This window comes from Erinaceus europaeus, chromosome 14 (assembly GCF_950295315.1).
Source record: "Erinaceus europaeus chromosome 14, mEriEur2.1, whole genome shotgun sequence".
In the NCBI taxonomy this organism is placed as follows: Eukaryota; Metazoa; Chordata; class Mammalia; order Eulipotyphla; family Erinaceidae; genus Erinaceus; species Erinaceus europaeus.
Genome location: NC_080175.1, coordinates 4,103,267 through 4,122,532, shown reverse-complemented (window position 1 = coordinate 4,122,532; position 19,266 = coordinate 4,103,267). Strand labels below are relative to the sequence as shown.

General features: G+C 58.0%; 1 protein-coding gene across 2 annotated transcripts in view; it reads right to left on the bottom strand.

The window, feature by feature from the left end:
• Positions 1-19,266, bottom strand: part of FAM53B (family with sequence similarity 53 member B) — a 71,117-nt gene that overhangs the window by 18,005 nt on the left and 33,846 nt on the right. For both annotated transcript variants that reach the window (XM_060171106.1, XM_060171107.1), the window contains exons 2-3: positions 13,964-14,172; positions 7,086-7,140 (exon numbers count right to left, since the gene is read on the bottom strand). In XM_060171106.1, coding sequence (XP_060027089.1) covers positions 7,086-7,140; positions 13,964-14,041 — 133 coding nt within the window. In that variant the 5' untranslated portion in view covers positions 14,042-14,172. The remainder of the gene's footprint in view (positions 1-7,085; positions 7,141-13,963; positions 14,173-19,266) is intronic.

Here is a 19,266-nt window from a genome sequence, read left to right as displayed (position 1 = left end):
CTGTGTCTCTGTCTGTCTCTCTTTCTCTGAGTAGAAAGGTTGGCCCACAGTGGTAAGAACGCACATGTGTCTGTCTGTTACGCAGAAGGAGAGACTCTAGACTAAGACAGCCTGGCCCTCCACACCAAGAGCTCCCCTCTCCATGCAGAGAAGGAGCCCCAGAAGCCAATGACTGGGGGGAGAGGAAGGGCTTAAAACCCCTCATCCAGTGGTCTAGGAGGTGGTGCAGTGGGCAGAGTGCTGGACTCTCAAGCATGAGGTCCTGAGTTCAATGCCCAGCAGCACATGTACCAGAGTGATGTCTGGTTCTTTCTCTCTCCTCCTATCTTTCTCATGAATAAATAAAAAAAATCTTCAAAAAAAAAAAAAACAAACCTCATTCTCTCCCCAGATACACTCAGACCTAAAGCTTCTTGAGAAGGTTCCAGGCCCAGCCCCCAGTGCTACTGTGTCTTCAGAGCCTCCAGGGGGACACGGGCTCTCCCGTTCCACGGGGCATCTTCTCATAGGCCTGAGATTCCAGGTGGGGGAGCGTGTGTGCAGTATAAGTACTCCCCCCCCACATACACGCCAGTGACTGAGCTGGACGTTTCTGGAGGCTTCCATTGCCCCAAGAAGCACAGGAGAAGCTGGAGACGTGGGGTCCTGCTTCGTGGGTCCCCCACCCTCTTCCTCCTCCCCCAGCTGAGGCAGGCCTACGGTTCAGGGCCCAGGTCCGGAGCCAGAAGCAAACACTGAGAGGAACACAAATAACCTCTGACCTCCAGTGTCCTGGTTTCCATTTCTGCCCTGCTGGAAACCCCCAGGGGCGGGTTCTGAGCGGACGGCAAGCCTCCCCATACCAGGAGAGGGGCGAGCACAGTCTCCCGGCTCTGTCAGCCACTGCCTGGGTTGTTGCTGAAGAATTATTCTGATGCAGCCTCTGCCCCCAGGTTTTACTACGCCCCGCAAAATCCTAGCAGTGCCCCCTTCAACCAATCCTGGCCCCACACGTCACCCCTGGTTGTCGCTCAATAAAAAGCCCCCTCACCCCCCCCCTGGGCTCTCAGCTCCCCCTCTCTCAGATCTCGCCCCCTGCTCTCCCCCCCGTGCTCAGGTAGTGGGGACGGCCATTGCCGGCTGGCTCCACGTGGTCTGAACCAACCCCCCGATCCTATAATAAAGATTTGTGTACCCCTTTGCTCTGGACGTCCACTCTCTTCTCCGCGGTGCAGCCTGACACCAGACCACCACAACAACACTGGGTGACACCAGCGCCGCAGCTTGTGGCTTCTGGAAGGTAAGCAGCTGGGCCGGGCAGACTCATCCTGGAGTTTCACAGCTGCCCCTGCCCGCAGGCTGTGGCACGCTGACAGGTACCTTGGCCCCTTCCCGGTGCAAGATGGCAGACACCCGGAGCCCCACTGAACTGTCTTCTGTTTGTATATGAAGCCAACACACTGGGCTGCGGGGACCCCGCTACCTGCTGTCACCAAAATGGAGGTTCCCGGGAACTCAGACACCAGCTGCACACAGTTCAAGGCCCAGGGCGAAGGATGGGGTGGCTGGAGGGAGCCCTCCGGGGACCCCCTCGAGAGAACAGGGCGGCGGCTGGCTTTTAGGAGAAGGTGGACGGATACCCAGTGCTTCCCCGGCCGCAGTTCCCACCAGCTGGGCAGGGGTGGCCCAGGGCCACGAGGCTGCTTCCAGAGAGTTCTGCTCTCACAGGAGAGGCCCAGTGTGAGCCCAAACAGACAGACAGACAGACAGACAGGCAGGAGGTATGGAGCCTGCCAGGATGGAGGTGGACAGGGTGGGCAGGTGCATGTCTCTGAGCCCGGGGACAGCCCCCTGGCACCTCCAAGCCTCCTGGAGAGGACCCCATGTGGCGGGCAGAGCTCGTGTCTGCAACGGCAGCAAAGCCCTGGAGGAAGAGGACCCCCCACCCCACCATTCCACCCCCTTTAGCTCCATTTTAAAGGTCATCTCCAGAGCCAGCTTTAGCAGACAGAGAGAAAGAGACAGAAGGAGATGGGATGGGGGCAGCAGGGGCCAGGCGTGAACCTGTGCCGGGTGTAGGGCATGGCAGTGCAGGCCCAGGTGGGTTATAGCGCCCCCTTCCCACCATCTGAGTGCAGCTCTGGGAATGAGCCCAGAGCCTCCCACAGGGAAGATGGCCGAGTGCTCTCCGGGCCTATCTTTCTTTCTTCTTTTTTTTCTATTTTACTTGATAGGTCAGAGAGAAGTTGAGCGGGGATGAGGAGACAGAGAAGGAGAAAGACTGACACCTGTAGCCCCGCTTCACTGCTCGCGCGCGGCGGGTGGGGAGCCAGGGTTTGAGCTCGGGCCCTTGCACATGGTGCTATGCACGCTTGACTGGGCGTGTCGCCACCGGAACCTGACATCTGCACTTAAGACACAGAGCTAGAGGAGAGAGGGGGAGAGGGAGAGGCAGAGACGCGGCAACAGGGCAACAGGGCTCCACGGTCCTCGGAACTTCCTGGCTGCCGTCCATGGAGCTTCACCTGGTGCTGGGACTTGAACCCAGGGCCTTGTACATGGGAAGTCGAGGGCAGTATTGGGAGAGCCACCCCCAGGCCCTTGCCCACTCATCTGAACGGACCTGGGGTTCAAGCCCCTGGCCCTCATCTGCAAGGGGGAAGCTTCACGCGCAGTGAAGCAGGTCTGCAGGTGTCTGTCTTTCTCTCCTCCTCTCTGTCTTCCCCTCCTCTCTGCATTTCTCTCTGTCCTATCCAACAACAACGACATCAAAAACTACAACAATAAAACAACAAGGGCAACAAAAAGGAATAAATAGATAAATAAAAACTAAAAAAAGATCTTAAAAAAAACATGTCTGAATCCTGGGAAATGGCTCAGCAGATAGGCACGCACCTCAGCAAGCGTGAGGCTCTGGGTTCAAGGGGGAAGCTTTAGAAGCAGTGAAGGAGTGCTGGAGGTCTCTCTCTCTCTCTCTCTCCATCCCATCTTCCCCTTCTCTTTCAATTTCTCTATCCTAAATAAATAAATAAATAAAAATAATTACAACTTGTAAAAAAAAAAAATAGATGTCATATGGGGCCAGGGCATGTATGACTCTACTCCTGGGTCATTATTTCATTCAGACAGAGGTACACAGGTGGGGGGAGACAGCATAATGGTTATGTAAACAGACTCTCATGCTTGAACTTCCCAAGTACCAGGTTCAATCCGCAGCACCACCATCAGCCAGAGATGAGCAGGGCTCTAGAACAAAATAAAGTAAGCCCCACAGTACTTTTCCCGACTACACATGCCCCTCCTGTAGTGACAGGCTGAAATCTGGACAGCACAGGGCAAGGCAGGTGCCCTACTCGCTGAGCTGTCTCTCCAGCCCAATAAACAGAAGCTCTAAAGTGGAAAAAAAATCATACATAAATGCGGGCACATGTCACCATGCACAAGGATCCAGGTGCGAGGCCCTGCTAACCCACCTGCAGGAGGGAAGCTTCATATGTGGAGAAGCAGGGCTACAGGTCTCTCTCACCCTTTATCTCCCCTCCCCTCTCAATTTCTCTCTGTTCTGTCTCATAAGAAGAAAAAGAAGAAGGAGAGAGAGAGAGAGAGAGAGGAGTGAGTAAAGAGTTTGAAAGAAAGAGGAAAAAAGGCCATCAGGAGCGATGGTGGCAATTTTTTAAAAGTCGTGCATGTGTATGATTGGCGTCCACGTGTCATTTTTCAGGAAAATGAGCCTGACGGTGGCACACCTAGTGGAGTGCACACACGTTGCCATGCATAAGGACCCAGGTTCAAGCTCCGCTCCCCACCTGCAGGGGGGAAGTTTCACAAGCAGTGACACGGGGCTACAGGTGTCTCTCTCCCTTCCCTTCCTTTCCCCTTTCAGTTCCTTTCTGTCCTTTCAAATCCAATAAATACTTTAAAAATAAAATTTAAAAAGTGTGACCTGCCCTGGGCACAGACAATAAATACTTTAAAAATAAAATTTGAAAAGTGTGACCTGCCCACAGCCACGCTCAGGGGCCTCTGGTCTTACTCCATGCCGTCCTGGATTCTGCCCCAGGATGGAGAGGGAAGCCTGAGGGCCCCTTCATGTCCAGAGGGGCCTTTAACAGTGACTGTCACCAGAACTGCTCCTGAGGGCGGCCCCATCCCTGAGTGTGTCCCCGCCCACTGGCTTACTATCTATCTGCAAGGCTGTTCCAGACAGGCTGCCTCTCTGGTAAAACTGAGGTACATTCATTCACTCTTTGATTTCCAGAGCATCTCCTGGCCTGAGCAGTGAGGGAGAAGGGGTATGGCGAGCCCGCTGTCCTGGCTGCTGAGCCCCCATCCCCGTCACCCCAACAGGCCGTTTCACTGTGAGAGGTTCCACGGCTACACGGGTGACCTGGGCTGGCGTGAGCAAGCACCTGTCAGTCAGCAAGGGCAAACAGGGGACAGCCAGGTCCTGAGGGGCCCCTGTGGCGAGCCCACCGGGACACACCCTGGCAGCTGCCACCCGGCCCCACTTCCTGTGTCAGGCTCTGGGTCCCCAGCAACCCAGAGAGAGGACCCATCTGCAGAGGAAGCCAGCTGGCCGAGGAAGCTGGGAGACGCCAAGTCCTCAAACGTGGCGGAACCCCTCTTCCCTCCGTCCACGCTGCTGGTCCACACTGCAGGTCGACCTTGCTCCACCCCCTCCCTGCACCTATGATTCAGCACCAAGTTCCAGACGTGCAGGGCAGGGGGAGAGGACCCCGGGGGCCATGAAGCATGTCATAAAAAAAATCGCTGATGGGAGTCGGGCGGTAGCGCAGCAGGTTAAGCGCACGTGGCACAAAGCGCAAGGACTGGCGTAAGGATCCTGGTTCGAGCCCCTGGCTCCCCACCTGCAGGGGAGTCGCTTCACAGGTGACGAAGCAGGTCTGCAGGTGTCTGTCTTTCTCTCCCCGTCTTCCCCTCCTCTCTCCATTTCTCTCTGCCCTATCCAACAACAACAACATCAACAACAATAGTAACTACAACAACAATAAAAACAACAAGGGCAACAAAAAGGAAATAAATAAAATAAATATTTTTTTAAAAAATCGGTGGGGAGTCGGGCAGTAGCGCAGCGGGTTTAAGCACACGTGGCGCAAAGCGCAGGGACCCGCGTAAGGATCCCGGTTCGAGCCCCCAGCTCCCCACCTGCAGGGGAGTCGCTTCACAGGCGGTGAAGCAGGTCTGCAGGTGTCTGTCTTTCTCTCCCCCTCTCTGTCTTCCCCTCCTCTCTCCATTTCTCTCTGTCCTACCCAACAACGACGACGACGTCAACAACAATAATAACTATAACAACAACAAGGGCATCAAAAGGAAATAAATATTTAAAAAAAATTTTTTTTTAAAAATCATTGGTGAGGCCAGGTGGTGACGCACCTCGCTAAGCGCACATGTTACCATGCACAAGGACCTGGGTTCAAGACCCCAAGTCCCCACCTGCAAGGGGGGAGCTTCACAAGCGGTGAAGCAGGTCTGCAAGTATCTGTCTGTCTTCTTCTCTGTGTCATCCTTCCTTCTAGATATCTGGCTATCTCTATCAAGCAAATAAAGATAATAAGAAGAAAATAAAAATAAATCACTTGGGCCGGCAGGAGACTAACCCAGCAGAGCGCACACAGCACTGTGGGAAGGGCCTGGGTCTGAGCTCCCGGCAACATCACGGGAGTTCGAACAGCTTCAGGAGCTGAGCTGCCGTGTCTCTCTGGTCTCGTGCTCTCTAACCTACCAAAACAGAAAAACATGGCCGCTGGGAGCAGCGGAGGCAGGCAGGCACTGAGCCCCAGGAAAATGGAGCTGGAGGGAGACAGAGGACAGCACACTTCCCCTGCTCTCAGGCTGCAGGGAGGAGGCCCGGCCGGGGGCAGAGAGCAGAGAGCAGCCTGCACAGCCCCGTGTCCCCAGGGCAGTGAGCTCCAGGCTGGCAGGCTAGGTGAGCTCTGCCCCGGGCCTGCCCAGCTGGGAGCCCCTGGGAAGCGTCAGGGGGAGGGCAGCGTAGAACCGTTAACCAGCAAGGAGTTTGCAGCAAGCCCAGAAATGTGTCACCCAGGGAGCCCAGGCCAGGTGAGCACACAGCTTCCCCTTCCTCTGAGTGCAGCTCAGCTCTGAGAGGGAAGCTGGGGCTCCCCCACAGGCTTCTGTGCCCCCAGGCTGCTGCAGAGCCCAGGGGGACCTTGTGTGGAAGGGCCTTGTCACAGCCCTTCCTCCTGACACACACCTGCTCCCCTCCCATCACCCGACTCCGGAACTGAGTCTAAACCCAGAATCTTCCATGCAGCAAGGAACATGGTGGGCAGAGCAGGGCAGAGCGCAGGACCCTCGGGCAGGAGGCCCTGGGTTCCATCCCCGCATCCCTCTGGCCTCTTTGAGAAATGGCAAATAAACCTTACAGAAATAGGAAAGGCTGTACACAGGGCAGGTCGAGCGCAAAGGCAGGGGAGGCCCATCTGAGAGCCACCCAGGGAAATCTGCTTCCCACCTTAACGGGGGGTGTCACAGAAAGTCACCAAACCAGGCATCCCCAAAGGGGACGGGTGCCAGGGAGAGACAGCAAGGGGGGAAACTGTGTCAAAGGGCGTGTGTAGACCACAGAGGGATTGGTACAGCGGGCACAGAGGACATTCCCCATCAGTCTAAAAAACTGTCGCTCATACCCAGAGGACCCTGGCCACCTCTCAGAAAAGGGTGTTGCCATGAGACTGAGTACTCTGCTGCCTGCGGTCACTCCAGTCCAGTAGAGAAAGTGGCCAGAACCAGGCTGGGGACACTGCATGTCTTGGTGACAACAGCAAATCAAACAGCTCTTCTGCCCAAAAACCAACCACTCCCAGGTAGGAGGCAACACGATAGCAGCAGCAGCCGGTTGTCACCGGGTGTTGGCTGAGGTCCCCGTCTCAGTCTCTAGGCTCCTGGGGCACCACTGAGTGGGGCACAGAAAAGGCCCAACAAAGACGGCTGCCTGCAAGCCACCCATGCCCACAGCCCTGTGCACTCAGCATCTCCCACACATGCTCGGTGGTCTGCACCCACATCCAGAAGGGGTGTCGGTGGGCCCCCCGGAGGACGGCAGCGCGGCCTCTGCGGCTACTCACCCATCACTCCACAAGAGAGGAGGGTCGGTCCTCGACTCATCTTCTTTGGCGTGTGCTGCAAACAACCAGGGAAGACGTTCACTCTCCAGGCACGGCCGGTTCCTGGCTGCCCAGTCCCCACCCCCAGGAGACCTTCTGCCAGCTCAGTCCAGGGGAGGGGGGAGGAAGAAGCCTCCAGCGGGACACTGTGTCTGGAGTCTCCAGTGAGTGACCGACAGGGGGTTGGGGTTGGGATCGGGGTCGGGATGTGAGCACAGGCAAAGGTGACACTTGAGCTGGTCTGAAAATTGCCACTACCACCACCACCACCCGTTGCTGCCACCCATGGGCTTGGGGTGACAGGGCAGCTGGGTAAGAGCAGAGTTTGCATGCTAGAGGCTCTGGCCAGCCACGCGGTGCTGTAGGAGCCTGGGAGGAGCTCTGGAACTCGCTCATGTGCTCTCTCCTCTATCTCATATGAAGTAAATACACCTTTGAGGCTGGCAGTGGTACACCTGATGCATATGCACAAAGACCCAGCTCCCCACCTGCAGGGGGGACACTTCCTGAGTAGCGGGAAAGGGTGGCAGGTGTGTTTCTGTCCCTCTCCCTCTTTCTTCCTCCCTCTCGATTTCTAGCTGTCTTAACAAAAAAATAAAAAGGAGAAAAAAGAAAATGACTACCAGGAACAGAGGAGAAAGAGGAGGGTAGGAGGAGAAGGAGAAAAAGGCGGAGGGGGAGAAATCAACACATTCGGGAGCCGGGCGTAGCGCAGCGGGTTAAGCGCAGGTGGTGCAAAGCGCAGGGACCGGCATAAGGATCCCGGTTCGAGCCCCCGGCTCCCCACCTGCAGGGGAGTCGCTTCACAGGCGGTGAAGCAGGTCTGCAGGTGTCTGTCTTTCTCTCCCCCTCTCTGTTGTCGCCTCCCCTCTCCATTTCTCTCTGTCCTATCCAACAATGATAACAGCAATAACAACAACAATAATAACTACAACAATAAAAAGGGCAATAAAAAGGGAAAATAAATAATAATAATAAATTTAAAAAAGAAAAGAAATCAATACATCCCTAAAAGAAAAAAGCGGTCTCTGCACAGTCCACATCCCAGGGAGAGGAGCCAGCCAGCCTGTCTCAAGAACCAGCTGGCCGACCCCCAAAGCTGCTCCAGAGGCCAGGGAGCGTCTCTTCCCCTCCAGAGACAGGTCCAGAGAGCTCCAGCTCCCACCCCTCCCACACCCCAGGGACCAGCACCGTTGCCAGTGTCTGCCCTGAACAGCTGTGGCTTAAACCCTCAGACCCTGCATGACCCCACTGTGAGCTGTGTGTCTGCCTCAGACCCCACGGCCACCACCAAGGCCCCTGGGAACCCCGATTCCAGGCCCTGCCCCTGGGGCCCACAGCCCTCTGAGGGTGGCACATTCCTTGTAGCACTGAGGCCCAGGGCCCAGAGATGATTCTAACCTCTTGCTAGAGGAGGAGACGGGGGGGAGGGTAGGAGTTGGGCAGAGAACAGTGCATAATGGGCACTCAAAGACTTGCTCACTCAGCCACCCACCTATCTACCAACTCATCCATCTATCCACCGATCCATCCACCCTCCCATCCACCAATCCATCCATCCATCCATCTCATACATCCACCCACCCAACCACTAACTCATCCATCCACCACCCATTCAACTTATCCACCCACCCACCCACCCATCCATCCACCTATCCAACTCATCCATCCATCCATCCATCCACCCAACTCATCCACCCACCCATTCATCTACCAACTCATCCATCCATCCAACTCATCCATCCATCCATCCACCCAACTCATCCATCCACCCATTCATCTACCAATCTATCCACCCATTCAACTCCTCCATCCATCCACCACCCATTCAACTTATCCATCCACCCACCCATTCATCTACCAGCTCATCCATCTATCCATCCATCCATCCATCCATCCATCCATCCATCCATCCATCCACCCAACTCATCCATCCACCCATTCATCTACCAATCTATCCACCCATTCAACTCCTCCATCCATCCACCACCCATCCTACTCATCCATCCATCCACCCATTCATCTACCAACTCATCCATCCATCCATCCATCCATCCATCCATCCACCCAACTCATCCATCCACCCATTTATCTACCAATCTATCCACCCATTCAACTCCTCCATCCATCCACCACCCATTCAACTTATCCATCCACCCACCCATTCATCTACCAACTCATCCATCTATCCATCCATCCATCCATCCATCCATCCATCCATCCATCCATCCACCCAACTCATCCATCCACCCATTCATCTACCAATCTATCCACCCATTCAACTCCTCCATCCATCCACCACCCATCCTACTCATCCATCCATCCACCCATTCATCTACCAACTCATCCATCCATCCATCCATCCATCCATCCATCCACCCAACTCATCCATCCACCCATTTATCTACCAATCTATCCACCCATTCAACTCCTCCATCCATCCACCACCCATTCAATTTATCCATCTACCCACCCATTCATCTACCAACTCATCCATCCATCCATCCATCCATCCATCCACCCAACTCATCCACCCACCCATTCATCTACCAATCTATCCACCCATTCAACTCATCCATCTACCCACCCATCCTATTCATCCATCCATCCACCCACCACCCATCCAACTCATCCATCCATCCACCCACCCACCCAGCCATCACAACTTATTATCCATTTACCCACCCCTTGATTCACTCCTTTACCCACCCCTTCATCCATTCACGCAGCAGGCCAGCCATGACATATGCACCCACCCACCCACTATCTATTCAATCTTACATCTATCTACCCAGCCACCCGTCCACCCCAGGAAGACAACTGACAGCTCAGGTGCAGGTGTGTGTGGGCTCCCCTCAGCACAGAGGAAGGAGGCTGGCACGGAAAGCCCTCCCCTCCTAGAGATCAGAGGCCTGTGGGCAAGAAGGGAGTGGGAACGCTGGCGTTGAGGCCTGAGAGGAGGTGGGGAGGGGGCACCTGCTCCCACCATGAGACAGGGGTGAGCCCCTGGCCCTGGCTCCACCTTCCCCAGCCTGGGCTGGCTGTGCCATGCTGGTCCTGAGCTGGGTCAGCAGTGGGTGCCCTCAACCGGGGGGGGGCAGTCGGGAGCCTGGGCCCTGCAGGTGGTGGCTGGCCTGGGCCACAGGAGGTTCGGGCCTCACGGAGGACGGTCACACAAACCGTCCGCTGCAGGCTGACACTAAGGTCACAAGGAAGGCGAGTGACAGACCCCAGAGCTGGGCACGTGGGCCAGAGAGGGTCTGGTCCTTTCTGGGGCCTCACTCACTTCTTCAGCACCTACCCCTCAACCCCAGGCCCTGGCAGATTCTGTCCTCATGCACGAAAGCCAGAGACAGCATCTGTGCCTTACATCTGTGCCCGCTTTTGGGAGGGGGGAGAAGGTGGGTTTGAGAAGGGGGGTGTGGGGCAGGGCTGGCTTGCTTCCTGCATCCAAGGCTGGGCTGGTGGAAAGCAGCTGAAGGGGGACCTCATCCCAAGCCAACTACTAACTGGGTACCAGGCCCCACGCACACCCCGAGGGCTGGGAGACGTCCCCGGGCTCAACCTAAGGACGCCATTGGGCTCCAGCTCTGCCATTTTACTCCCAGAGTGCCTAGTATGAGTGCTGTTTCTACATTCAGCCTTCTGGACCCTCTCAAGGCCTCCAGCTAAACCCTGGGGTCTGGTCATAGCTGGGGGGGGGGGACACAGCCCTCGGAGGCTGCAAGAGAATGTGGACCCCAAGGAGGCTGGTGTCTGAAGGAAACTGGGACAGCCGTCTGCCCCCACCCAACTCCTCCAGCAGGGAGCAGTCTCTGCTCCCCAGCTTCCATGCTGAAGGGTTTGGCCTTGGGGAGGATCTTGACATCTCAAGAGAAGGTTCTGGGGGGTCGGGCAGTGGTGCAGTGGGTTAAGCGCAAGGACCGGCATAAGGATCCCGGTTCGAGCCCCCGGCTCCCCACCTGCAGGGGAGTCGCTTCACAGGCGGTGAAGCAGGTCTGCAGGTGTCTGTCTTTCTCTCCCCCTCTCTGTCTTCCCCTCCTCTCTCCATTTCTCTCTGTCCTAGCCAACAACGAACAACATCAACAATGGTAATAATAGTAACCACAACGAGGCTACAACAACAAGGGCAACAAAAGGGGGGAAAAATGGCCTCCAGGAGCGGTGGATTCATGGTGCAGGCACCGAGCCCAGCAATAACCCTGGAGGGGAAAAAGAAAAAGAAAAAGAAAAAGGGAGAGTGAAGGTTCTGGAGTCAGGTCTGTCAGGGCAAAGACAGCAGCTTGGAGTGTGTCTGGGCCTGCTTGACTACACGCAGGCTCCCTGGGCCAGAAGCCCGTTTCCTCAGAGCCATGGTCACTCTTGGGGCCTAGTGTTTTGGGAAGCCAGGGCAGCTCCGGCCCCAGAGGGTGGAGGGGGGTGTAGCCTCAGGCTCTGAAAGGAAACTGGACAGGACTGTGGCTCTGGAAAGCAGAAGGGAGCCTGGGGCCCAGGAAAGAGAAGCCAGTAACGGGGGGAGGGGGGGGGTGAGGGTGCTAGTGCCTGGGCTGGAGGAGTTGAGAGACGCAGGGGGGACTCTGATGCAGCCGCTGGGCATCTCAGCTGGCCCTGGACTACTCTGCTCCCTGCTGCACCCAGCTTCTGGTAGGCCTGAGGCAGCCGGCATCCCAGGCTGGGGCTGTAGAGCTGAGAGGGCTACCGTGGGTCACTCAGGGTGACCAGCACCAATACCCTCTGGGCACCGGGCAGTGGTGTACGAGGCCTCAGGCGGTCCGCTCCCCAGTGCAAGCCCCTTGCTCTGCTAACGGTGCCCACTGAGCAACCTCCCTCACTGGGGTGTAGGGGCTGGAGTCCCAATTCCCTGGGCATGGGGTTGGCACAGGGCAGGCAGGCCCTGCAGCTGTGATGCCTGGCCAGCAGGATGCCCTGGACCAATCCCTTCTGGGGTCCTGCTCCCCAACTCTCCTCAGTGCCCCGGTCTGCACTGCTCTGACAGAGACTGTCCTGGGGTGGGAGGGTCAGAGGCAGCTGAGGCCCGGAGGGGCATCCACCCGCATCTGGAGGGTGACCCAGCTTTGCATCTCAATTTGATACTTGCAGATATAGCCGCCCACTTCCCACACCAATGTGGGTCGGGGAGACACCCCCCCCAGCACTGTGCCCAGCACTCTGGTCTTGGACTCTGAGAGGCTGGCAGACCTGTGGGGGGAAGCCTGGTCTCTTTGGCAGAGCGTGGGTGTGATGGGAGGAGCGCCTCAACTACTGAGGTCACCGCTGGCGGCTGTCCAGCCGGCAGCTCCCATCAAGAGGCAGGAGGAAGGGCCCTCGGGGGAGTGGGCCAAAGGGGAAGTGGGCAGGCCCCACTAGGTCAGTCTGCTCCCACAGCAGCCTGGGGTGTGGGGCCCTCCCCAGGGCCCCATTTCAAGTCCAGAAAAAGGAGGACAAGGGGCCAGGAGGTGGTTCTGCCAGTGCAGCTCAAGCCCTGTGTCAAGCCGGGATGGTGGCAGGGTGCCCTGATGTCTCTCCTCTCTTTCTGTCTCTCATCCTCTCCTCTAAAGTAAAGAGTGAAAAAACTGGCCTGGGTGAGGCTGCTCTCCGCCACTGTGCGTGGGCTATTCTTCATCTTAAACACACACACACACCCCAGCTGCCTGTCTTCCTGTGCCGTCGAGGCGGCAGGACCCAAGGGTGCCGACCCCAGCAGAGGAGCTGAGGCTCCTCCTCCCCCACCCCCAGTTGGCCAAACAGCCTGAGCTCACTCTGTCCCCATCTGCCATCACTACGCAGGACCTGGGGGTCTTTCTTTGGGGTGACCGCACTGGGATCCCGGCAGAGTCCATGCTGGGACGTGCAGGAGGTCCAGGGGCAGCAGGCCTGGTCTTGAAGTCTACATCCAGGCACCCTGACTTCTAGACTGGAAGCTGGGGAGATGCGCCCTCCTACCCTTACCAAATGCAGCTTCCTGCCAACAAAAGGGAGTGGGGAGCCCCCGGGGAGGGGAGGACAGGACGAGGCTGGCCCCGTGTGGCCCACCACCAAGGAACCCCATCCAGACCCTCCCTCCAGAGCTGGCTGGTCCCCTGGGACTCAGAGGGGAGAGGCTGAGTGGTTCTGGGCACCCAGGCAGGAGGGTGAGTTTGGGAGAAGGAGCAGCAGGACAGAACCCCCCTTGCCCAGGGACCCTCAGCTCCCCCTCTGCCTTGCCTTTTCTGAGATGAGCGTCTTGCCCAGCAAGGAGGACACAGGGTCCCAGCAGGAGCACCCAGTGAGCTCCTGCCAGGAGCCCTGGGCCGGCTCCCGCCAGGCCTGCCATCCTGAAGAGACCCGCATGCCCAGCAGCGCCGGCTGCAGCATAGCTAGAAAAGGCAGGGGCCTGAGGCAGCCGGCCACTGAGGCACTGCCGTCTGGTTGGGGGCCCTCTGCCTTCCTCAAGGGGAACACCTGTGGCCACCACAGAGGAGCCAGAGCAAGCAGCCAGGCCCAGCACCCAGGGATCACCCCCAGCAGGGAGCACAGATATCCATGGAGAGGAGGCTGGAGGGAGGAGGCCAGCAGAAGAGGCTGACCAGGACTGAGGGCGCATGGGAGGCCTCCCTGCCTCACTGGGCACCTGGGGGTGCGTCCTCTGGACTCTGAGCTCCTTGTCTGTACCCTTGAAGCCTAACCCGGCATCACCCCTGCTCTGAGGGACCTTGCTGGTGTGTCCACACACGGACACAGGAAAGTCCTTCTGGCTGCCCCCTTGGCCCGCCCTCCCATGGGGGATGCTGTCTGTCACCTCCACTCCCAGCCCTCCTGGTTCTGGGTCCCAGGAAGCCACTCCCGGGCCCTGTCCTCACCAGCTCGGGGCTGAAGGGCTGGCAGGCCACGGCGTCGGCGCCCTGAGTGTCGAGGCTTTTCCTGAGGATCATCACCATGGTAAGGGGCTCAGGCCAGGGATGCCGTCCTGCGGCGGGCGGGCGGGCAGGCGGGCAGGCGTCTGGGCGAGGGCACCTCCGGCGGAGTCAGCAGGACACAGACGCCATTGGCCACTCAGGCTGGCTACTCGCTGGAGACAGAAAAGGAGGGAGAAGGTGGTCAGTGGCAGGCAGCAGGGGTCCAGAAGAGCCCAGCACTCACTGCCCACAGCGCAGGGACCTCCAGCCCAGGCCGGCACCCACTGGGCTCAGCCAGGTGAAGGCTTATTCTGAGCCGGCACACACCTGGGACATCGAGGGTCAGGAATGCAATGGGGACACGTTGGTCAGAACCAATAGGGGGGACCCCTCTGCAGGGAGACACCCAGGCAGCAGGCCAGGCAGCAGACTAGGGTGGAAGCTACTGGAAGGTTCTGGAGGGCCAAGAGTTCCCATTCTTGGAAGAGGCAGGTCTTACTAGTGATACATCCTAACTCTGGCGGGGAGGGGGTGTCTCTGTGACTCTGTCCCTCTCCCTCAGTGCCAAAGCAAGTCCAGTCCTGATGAGGTACCCCCCCACCCCTGCATTCTGAACTCCAGTCAACAGGATCCCCCACCCCCAGGATCACAGCAGAGAGCACCCCCTCCCGGCCCACCTTCACAGCCAAGCCATTGCCCGAAGCACTGTGAGTAATGAATTAACTTAAGGGGGTGGGGGGGGATCAGTGTTCCTGGAATGCCAGAGATCAAACCTGGGACCTGAAGCCCTGCCAACGTGCTACCACCCAGGCTTCAAGGGTGCAGATCTGTGGAGTCACGTCTCGAAGCTTAGTCTCCCCGCCAACTCTGGGGCAACCCCTTCAGAGAAAGTCTGGACAGCAGGAAGCCAGAGGTCACCTCCAGAAAGCAGAGGAGGCTGAGAGCAGTGAACACACAGGCATTCTTGGGGTGCCTCATCCCATACGAAAGCTAGCCCCCCACCACCCCCACCTGGCTGACCAGGCGGTGCACCCCACTTTCCTGCTGACGTCCACCAGACCTGACGGCGGGGGTTACTGAAGCCAGCTGGCCAGCCTAGGCCTAGGCCGCCTTCTCCTTTTCCTCGAAAACAAGAGTGCAGGAGTGTGGAAGGGGAGAGGAGGGGCTGGCCGGCCCTCCAGGATGGACTCCTCTACAAGGGCAGCTCGGAGGGCCCGGGGCCGTGCCGGTCCCCTCACGCACATGGGTCTGGAAGCCATACCACTCCGCCGAGAGCATCTGCTGAGGAAAGAATTCCAGGCTTCCTGGCCAACCCTGGCCAGACACTGGGCCGAGAGCAAGGGGGCCCCCAAGCACTGGCTGGAGAGAGAGAGGATGGGGGCGCTGCCAGGCCGGAGGGTGCCAGGGGGCGGGGTGCTGGGGGCCACCCTCAAAGGGGCCCTTTGTGCTGGCCTGGTGGAGGCCAGGCCTCCACGTCGCCTTCCTCTTTTTTGGTGCAATTTCCATTCGGTTTGGGGGTGACGGCCAGTGGCCACAGGCCCATCCCTTCGCTTTCCTCTCCCACAAGGAGGCCTCACTGTCTCAGTCCACATCAAGGAAGCCCTGAGTTGGAACCCCAGTGCTTTCTAAAAAAGACTGTTTTGGGGGGTGGGCGGTGGTGCACTAGGTTGAGCACACACTTCACCATATCTCAAGACCCAGGCTTGAGGCCCCCCTCCCCACCTAGAGCAGGGAATCTTCATAAGTGGTAAAGCAGGTCTGCAAGTGTCTCTCTGTTAATCTCTCTCTCTCTCTCTCCCCCTCCTCAATTTCTCTCTGTCCTATCCAATAAAATAGAAAGAAAAGAAAAAGGGAAAACCAGCTACCAGAAACGGTGGATTCACAGTGCAGGCACCATGCCTCAGAGGTAACTCTGGTGGCAATGAAAATAGAACAATAAAATATACAGAGATTGCTTTTATTGGATGAGCACACCACCCGGAACCACTCCCTCTGGTATGGTGCAGTGTCGGGATCAAACCCACAGAGGGGCCAGCTCCTCGCACCCAGGCCCACCCTTCCAGGGGGCACGGTAAGGACCATGGTGCCTGGCTCTGGGTGCAAAGCATCATGGGAGATCCGAGCTCAGGCCCGGCTCCCTATGGACAAGCGCCACACACAGCTAGCTGGGGGCCCAGCCCTCCCAAGCACCCCCTTTCCCAAACTCTACCAAAAAGGCCAGTCACACTGGAGAAGCATCAGGAAGCTTTAGGGGCAGGTCCCTGTGGTGTTGGGCGGTCTGTCACCATGGAAACCCACTAGGCTAGCACATGGGATGGAGGGGCTGAGGCATCCAGCTCTTACAGCTCCACCCCCAGCCCCAGGGCCTCCACAAGTGACCCAGGGTCAGAGGGGCAGCCCCAGGGGGAGCAGAGCCCCAGAAATGCCTGGGAAGCCAGTGGGCAGGCCTGCACTGGGAAAAGGAGGCAGGACAGCCCCCCCCCCCCCCCCGGAGGGAGAGGGAGACAGACAGGGCTGGGGGGAGCACTGAGCCCTCTGCCCCAGCCTGGGCACCCTCAGAGGCCCTGGTGATGCAAACCAGAGGCCATCCTACACAGTCCAACAGGGTGTCACCACCACGGCAAGTCACCATGACATGGCTAAGTGATCTCAGAGCACAGATACGGAGCCCTCTCCAAGACACACGAGCAGGACACCCTGGGCCCAAGGTACGGTCACGGCCACCCCCACCCAGAAGTGTCCCCAAGGCCACAGGGGGAGGGGACTGGGTGGCAGAGAGGGACAGACTTAGGCGACCCACTGCGGAGGGGACTCTGCAGTCACGTGGGACAGCCACCCCCCAACCTCGGTGACAGCATGGTTCTATCTACAGAACTCACTGGGGTGACACAAGGACGGGGAGGAAAAGGAGGCTGGTGACTGTGAGGCGGGCGGCAGGAGCAGGGGCTGGCTGGGGGGGGGTGGCTTCTGAAAGGGCTGCAGGAGAGGGGCCCTGGTAATCGGAAAGAATATTCCAGATCCCGCCCGTTTCCTGCTTGTGGTATTTAGGGGGGACTTTGCAAGGTATGACCTTGCAAAAGCTGATTCCAATTGTTTATATATTGTCTATTTATTTACTATTGGGTAGAGACAGAAGTTGAGAGGGGAGGGGAGAAATACAGAGAGAGACAGACAGAGAGACCCCTGCAGACCTGCTCCACCACTCATGAAGCTTCCCCCTGCAGGTGGGGACCAGGGGCTTGAACCTGGGTCCCTGTGCACTGTAATGTGTGCGATCAATCAGGTGTGCCACCATCTGCCCCCCCTTAAATTTTAGAACCCCAGGATTTCCGTGGTCCTCTCTCACCACTAATGTGGATATACAACCACCTCAAAAAAAGCTTTGATCCATCTACACGCGTCAAATTCCAACTCCCAGCACTCAACACCGTGTGACCTACCATCTACCATCTGTAAAGTCTGTAAACACTCAGCTACCCACGTGGTTCTCTCCCCCCCTCCTCTGCCTCTCTCTCTCCCCATCATTCTTCCCCCTCCCTCTTTCCCCCTCACTCTCTCTCCCTCTCCCTCTCTCCCTCTCCCTCTCCCTCTCCCTCTCCCTCTCTCTCCCTCTCCCTCTCCCTCTCTCTCCCTCTCCCTACCACAGACAAGACTGCTGAGTCGCCTTCCAGGCCCAACTCTGTTCTTTTTTTCAAAGTCATTTTTTCACTCTCATCTTTATTTATTTGGTAGAGACAGCCAGAAATTGAAAGCCAAGCAGGAGACAGAGAGGGAGAGAGACCTGCAGCACTACTCGTAACGCTTCCCTACCCCCCCACCATAGGTAGGGACTGGGGGCTCGAACATGGGTCCTTGTGCATGGTAACGTGTGTTCAATCAGGTGCACCACCAGCCAGACCCCCCTCCCTCTCTCCGTCCCTCTAAGCTAGAAACTGAGAGAACAAAGACATCATAGCACCGCTCCACCCTCCAGAACTTCCCCCAGCTGCTCCCTTGTGGTGCCAGGCCTGCGACCGGGGCCTGTGCCTGGCAAGGCAAGTGCCTTCCCAGGTGAGCTAGTTCCTGGGCCCAGTAAGTCAACTTTAAATGACCGGCAGAAGCTGGGGAGAAAGCCTCTGCTCTGGGGCTGCTGGGAGGCACAGGGAAGGGGTGCTGAGCCTGCAGAGGGACCAGAGTCGGGGCTCCTGCCTCTCCATCTCCCCACACACGTCTGAACCCACCTTCCAGGCTTCCCCCGAGTCTCCCCGTGCAGTGCTCAGGGCAGCGGAGGCCTCCCGTCCCTCCCCACACCCCGAGGTGTCTCATAGCTGCAGGGGGACAGTGCTCGGGACTCTGACCCCAGGCACCTCCGCTCAGTGACTCATGGAGAGACACAGACGGAAGGCGGAAGGCAGAGCGGCCCCACCCCCTGCCCACTAACCCCCAGTTCCCCAGCGCAATGCCCAGAGACAGGCCTGCGGATGCTTAATGCCCCCAAGCAGCAGGCCCTCAGCACGGGGACATCACAGGCCCAGTGACACCCACGGCCCCCACAAGCCCCCCAAGCACATGCTGGGGCTCTCCCACCCCACCCCGAGCACCAGCCAGGCGGCTCTGCTGATCATGACGTCACTGTCCAGCCTACCCTGACTCCAGACACCAAAGGACAAAGCGTGTCTTTGCCCAGCACCCCAGGGCCACTATGGTCTGGGGCGCCCTGACGCTGCCCAGTGAGCGCTGGATGGACAGATGGACAGGTGGGATCGTGGGGGACAGGCGGCAAGCACCAAGACTCTGTCACAGCAGGAGAGACGAACGCGTCCGCCACCCCACCCGTTGCCGTCAGACATCTGCGGTCCCCCGAGAAGGTGTGACGACACTGGATGGGGCCGGACAACCGCTCTTCCCCCTCCAGGCCTCATCCTGTGTTGGCTCCCTGGCAGGAGCCTCTCTAGTCAGCCCACAAAGAGCAAAGCCAAAACATGACCTCTGCCACTGTCCATTCTTTCTCAGTGGCTGGGGCAGCTCTCTCTCTCTCCATTCTTTCTCAGTGGCTGAGGCAGCTCTCCTCTCTCTCCCCCCCCTCTCTCTTCCTCCCCCCTCTCTCTCTCCCTCTCCCCCCCCCTCACACACACACACACACCTGGCCTCCAGAGCAGAGGAAACTGGAGGGGACAGTGACCTGCCAAGGTCCCAGGAAGGCAGAGTGTACTCTGGAACCCTCTCTTTTTTAAATTATCTTTTTTGTTATTTGGATAGAAACACCCAGAAATCAAGAGGGCAAGGGG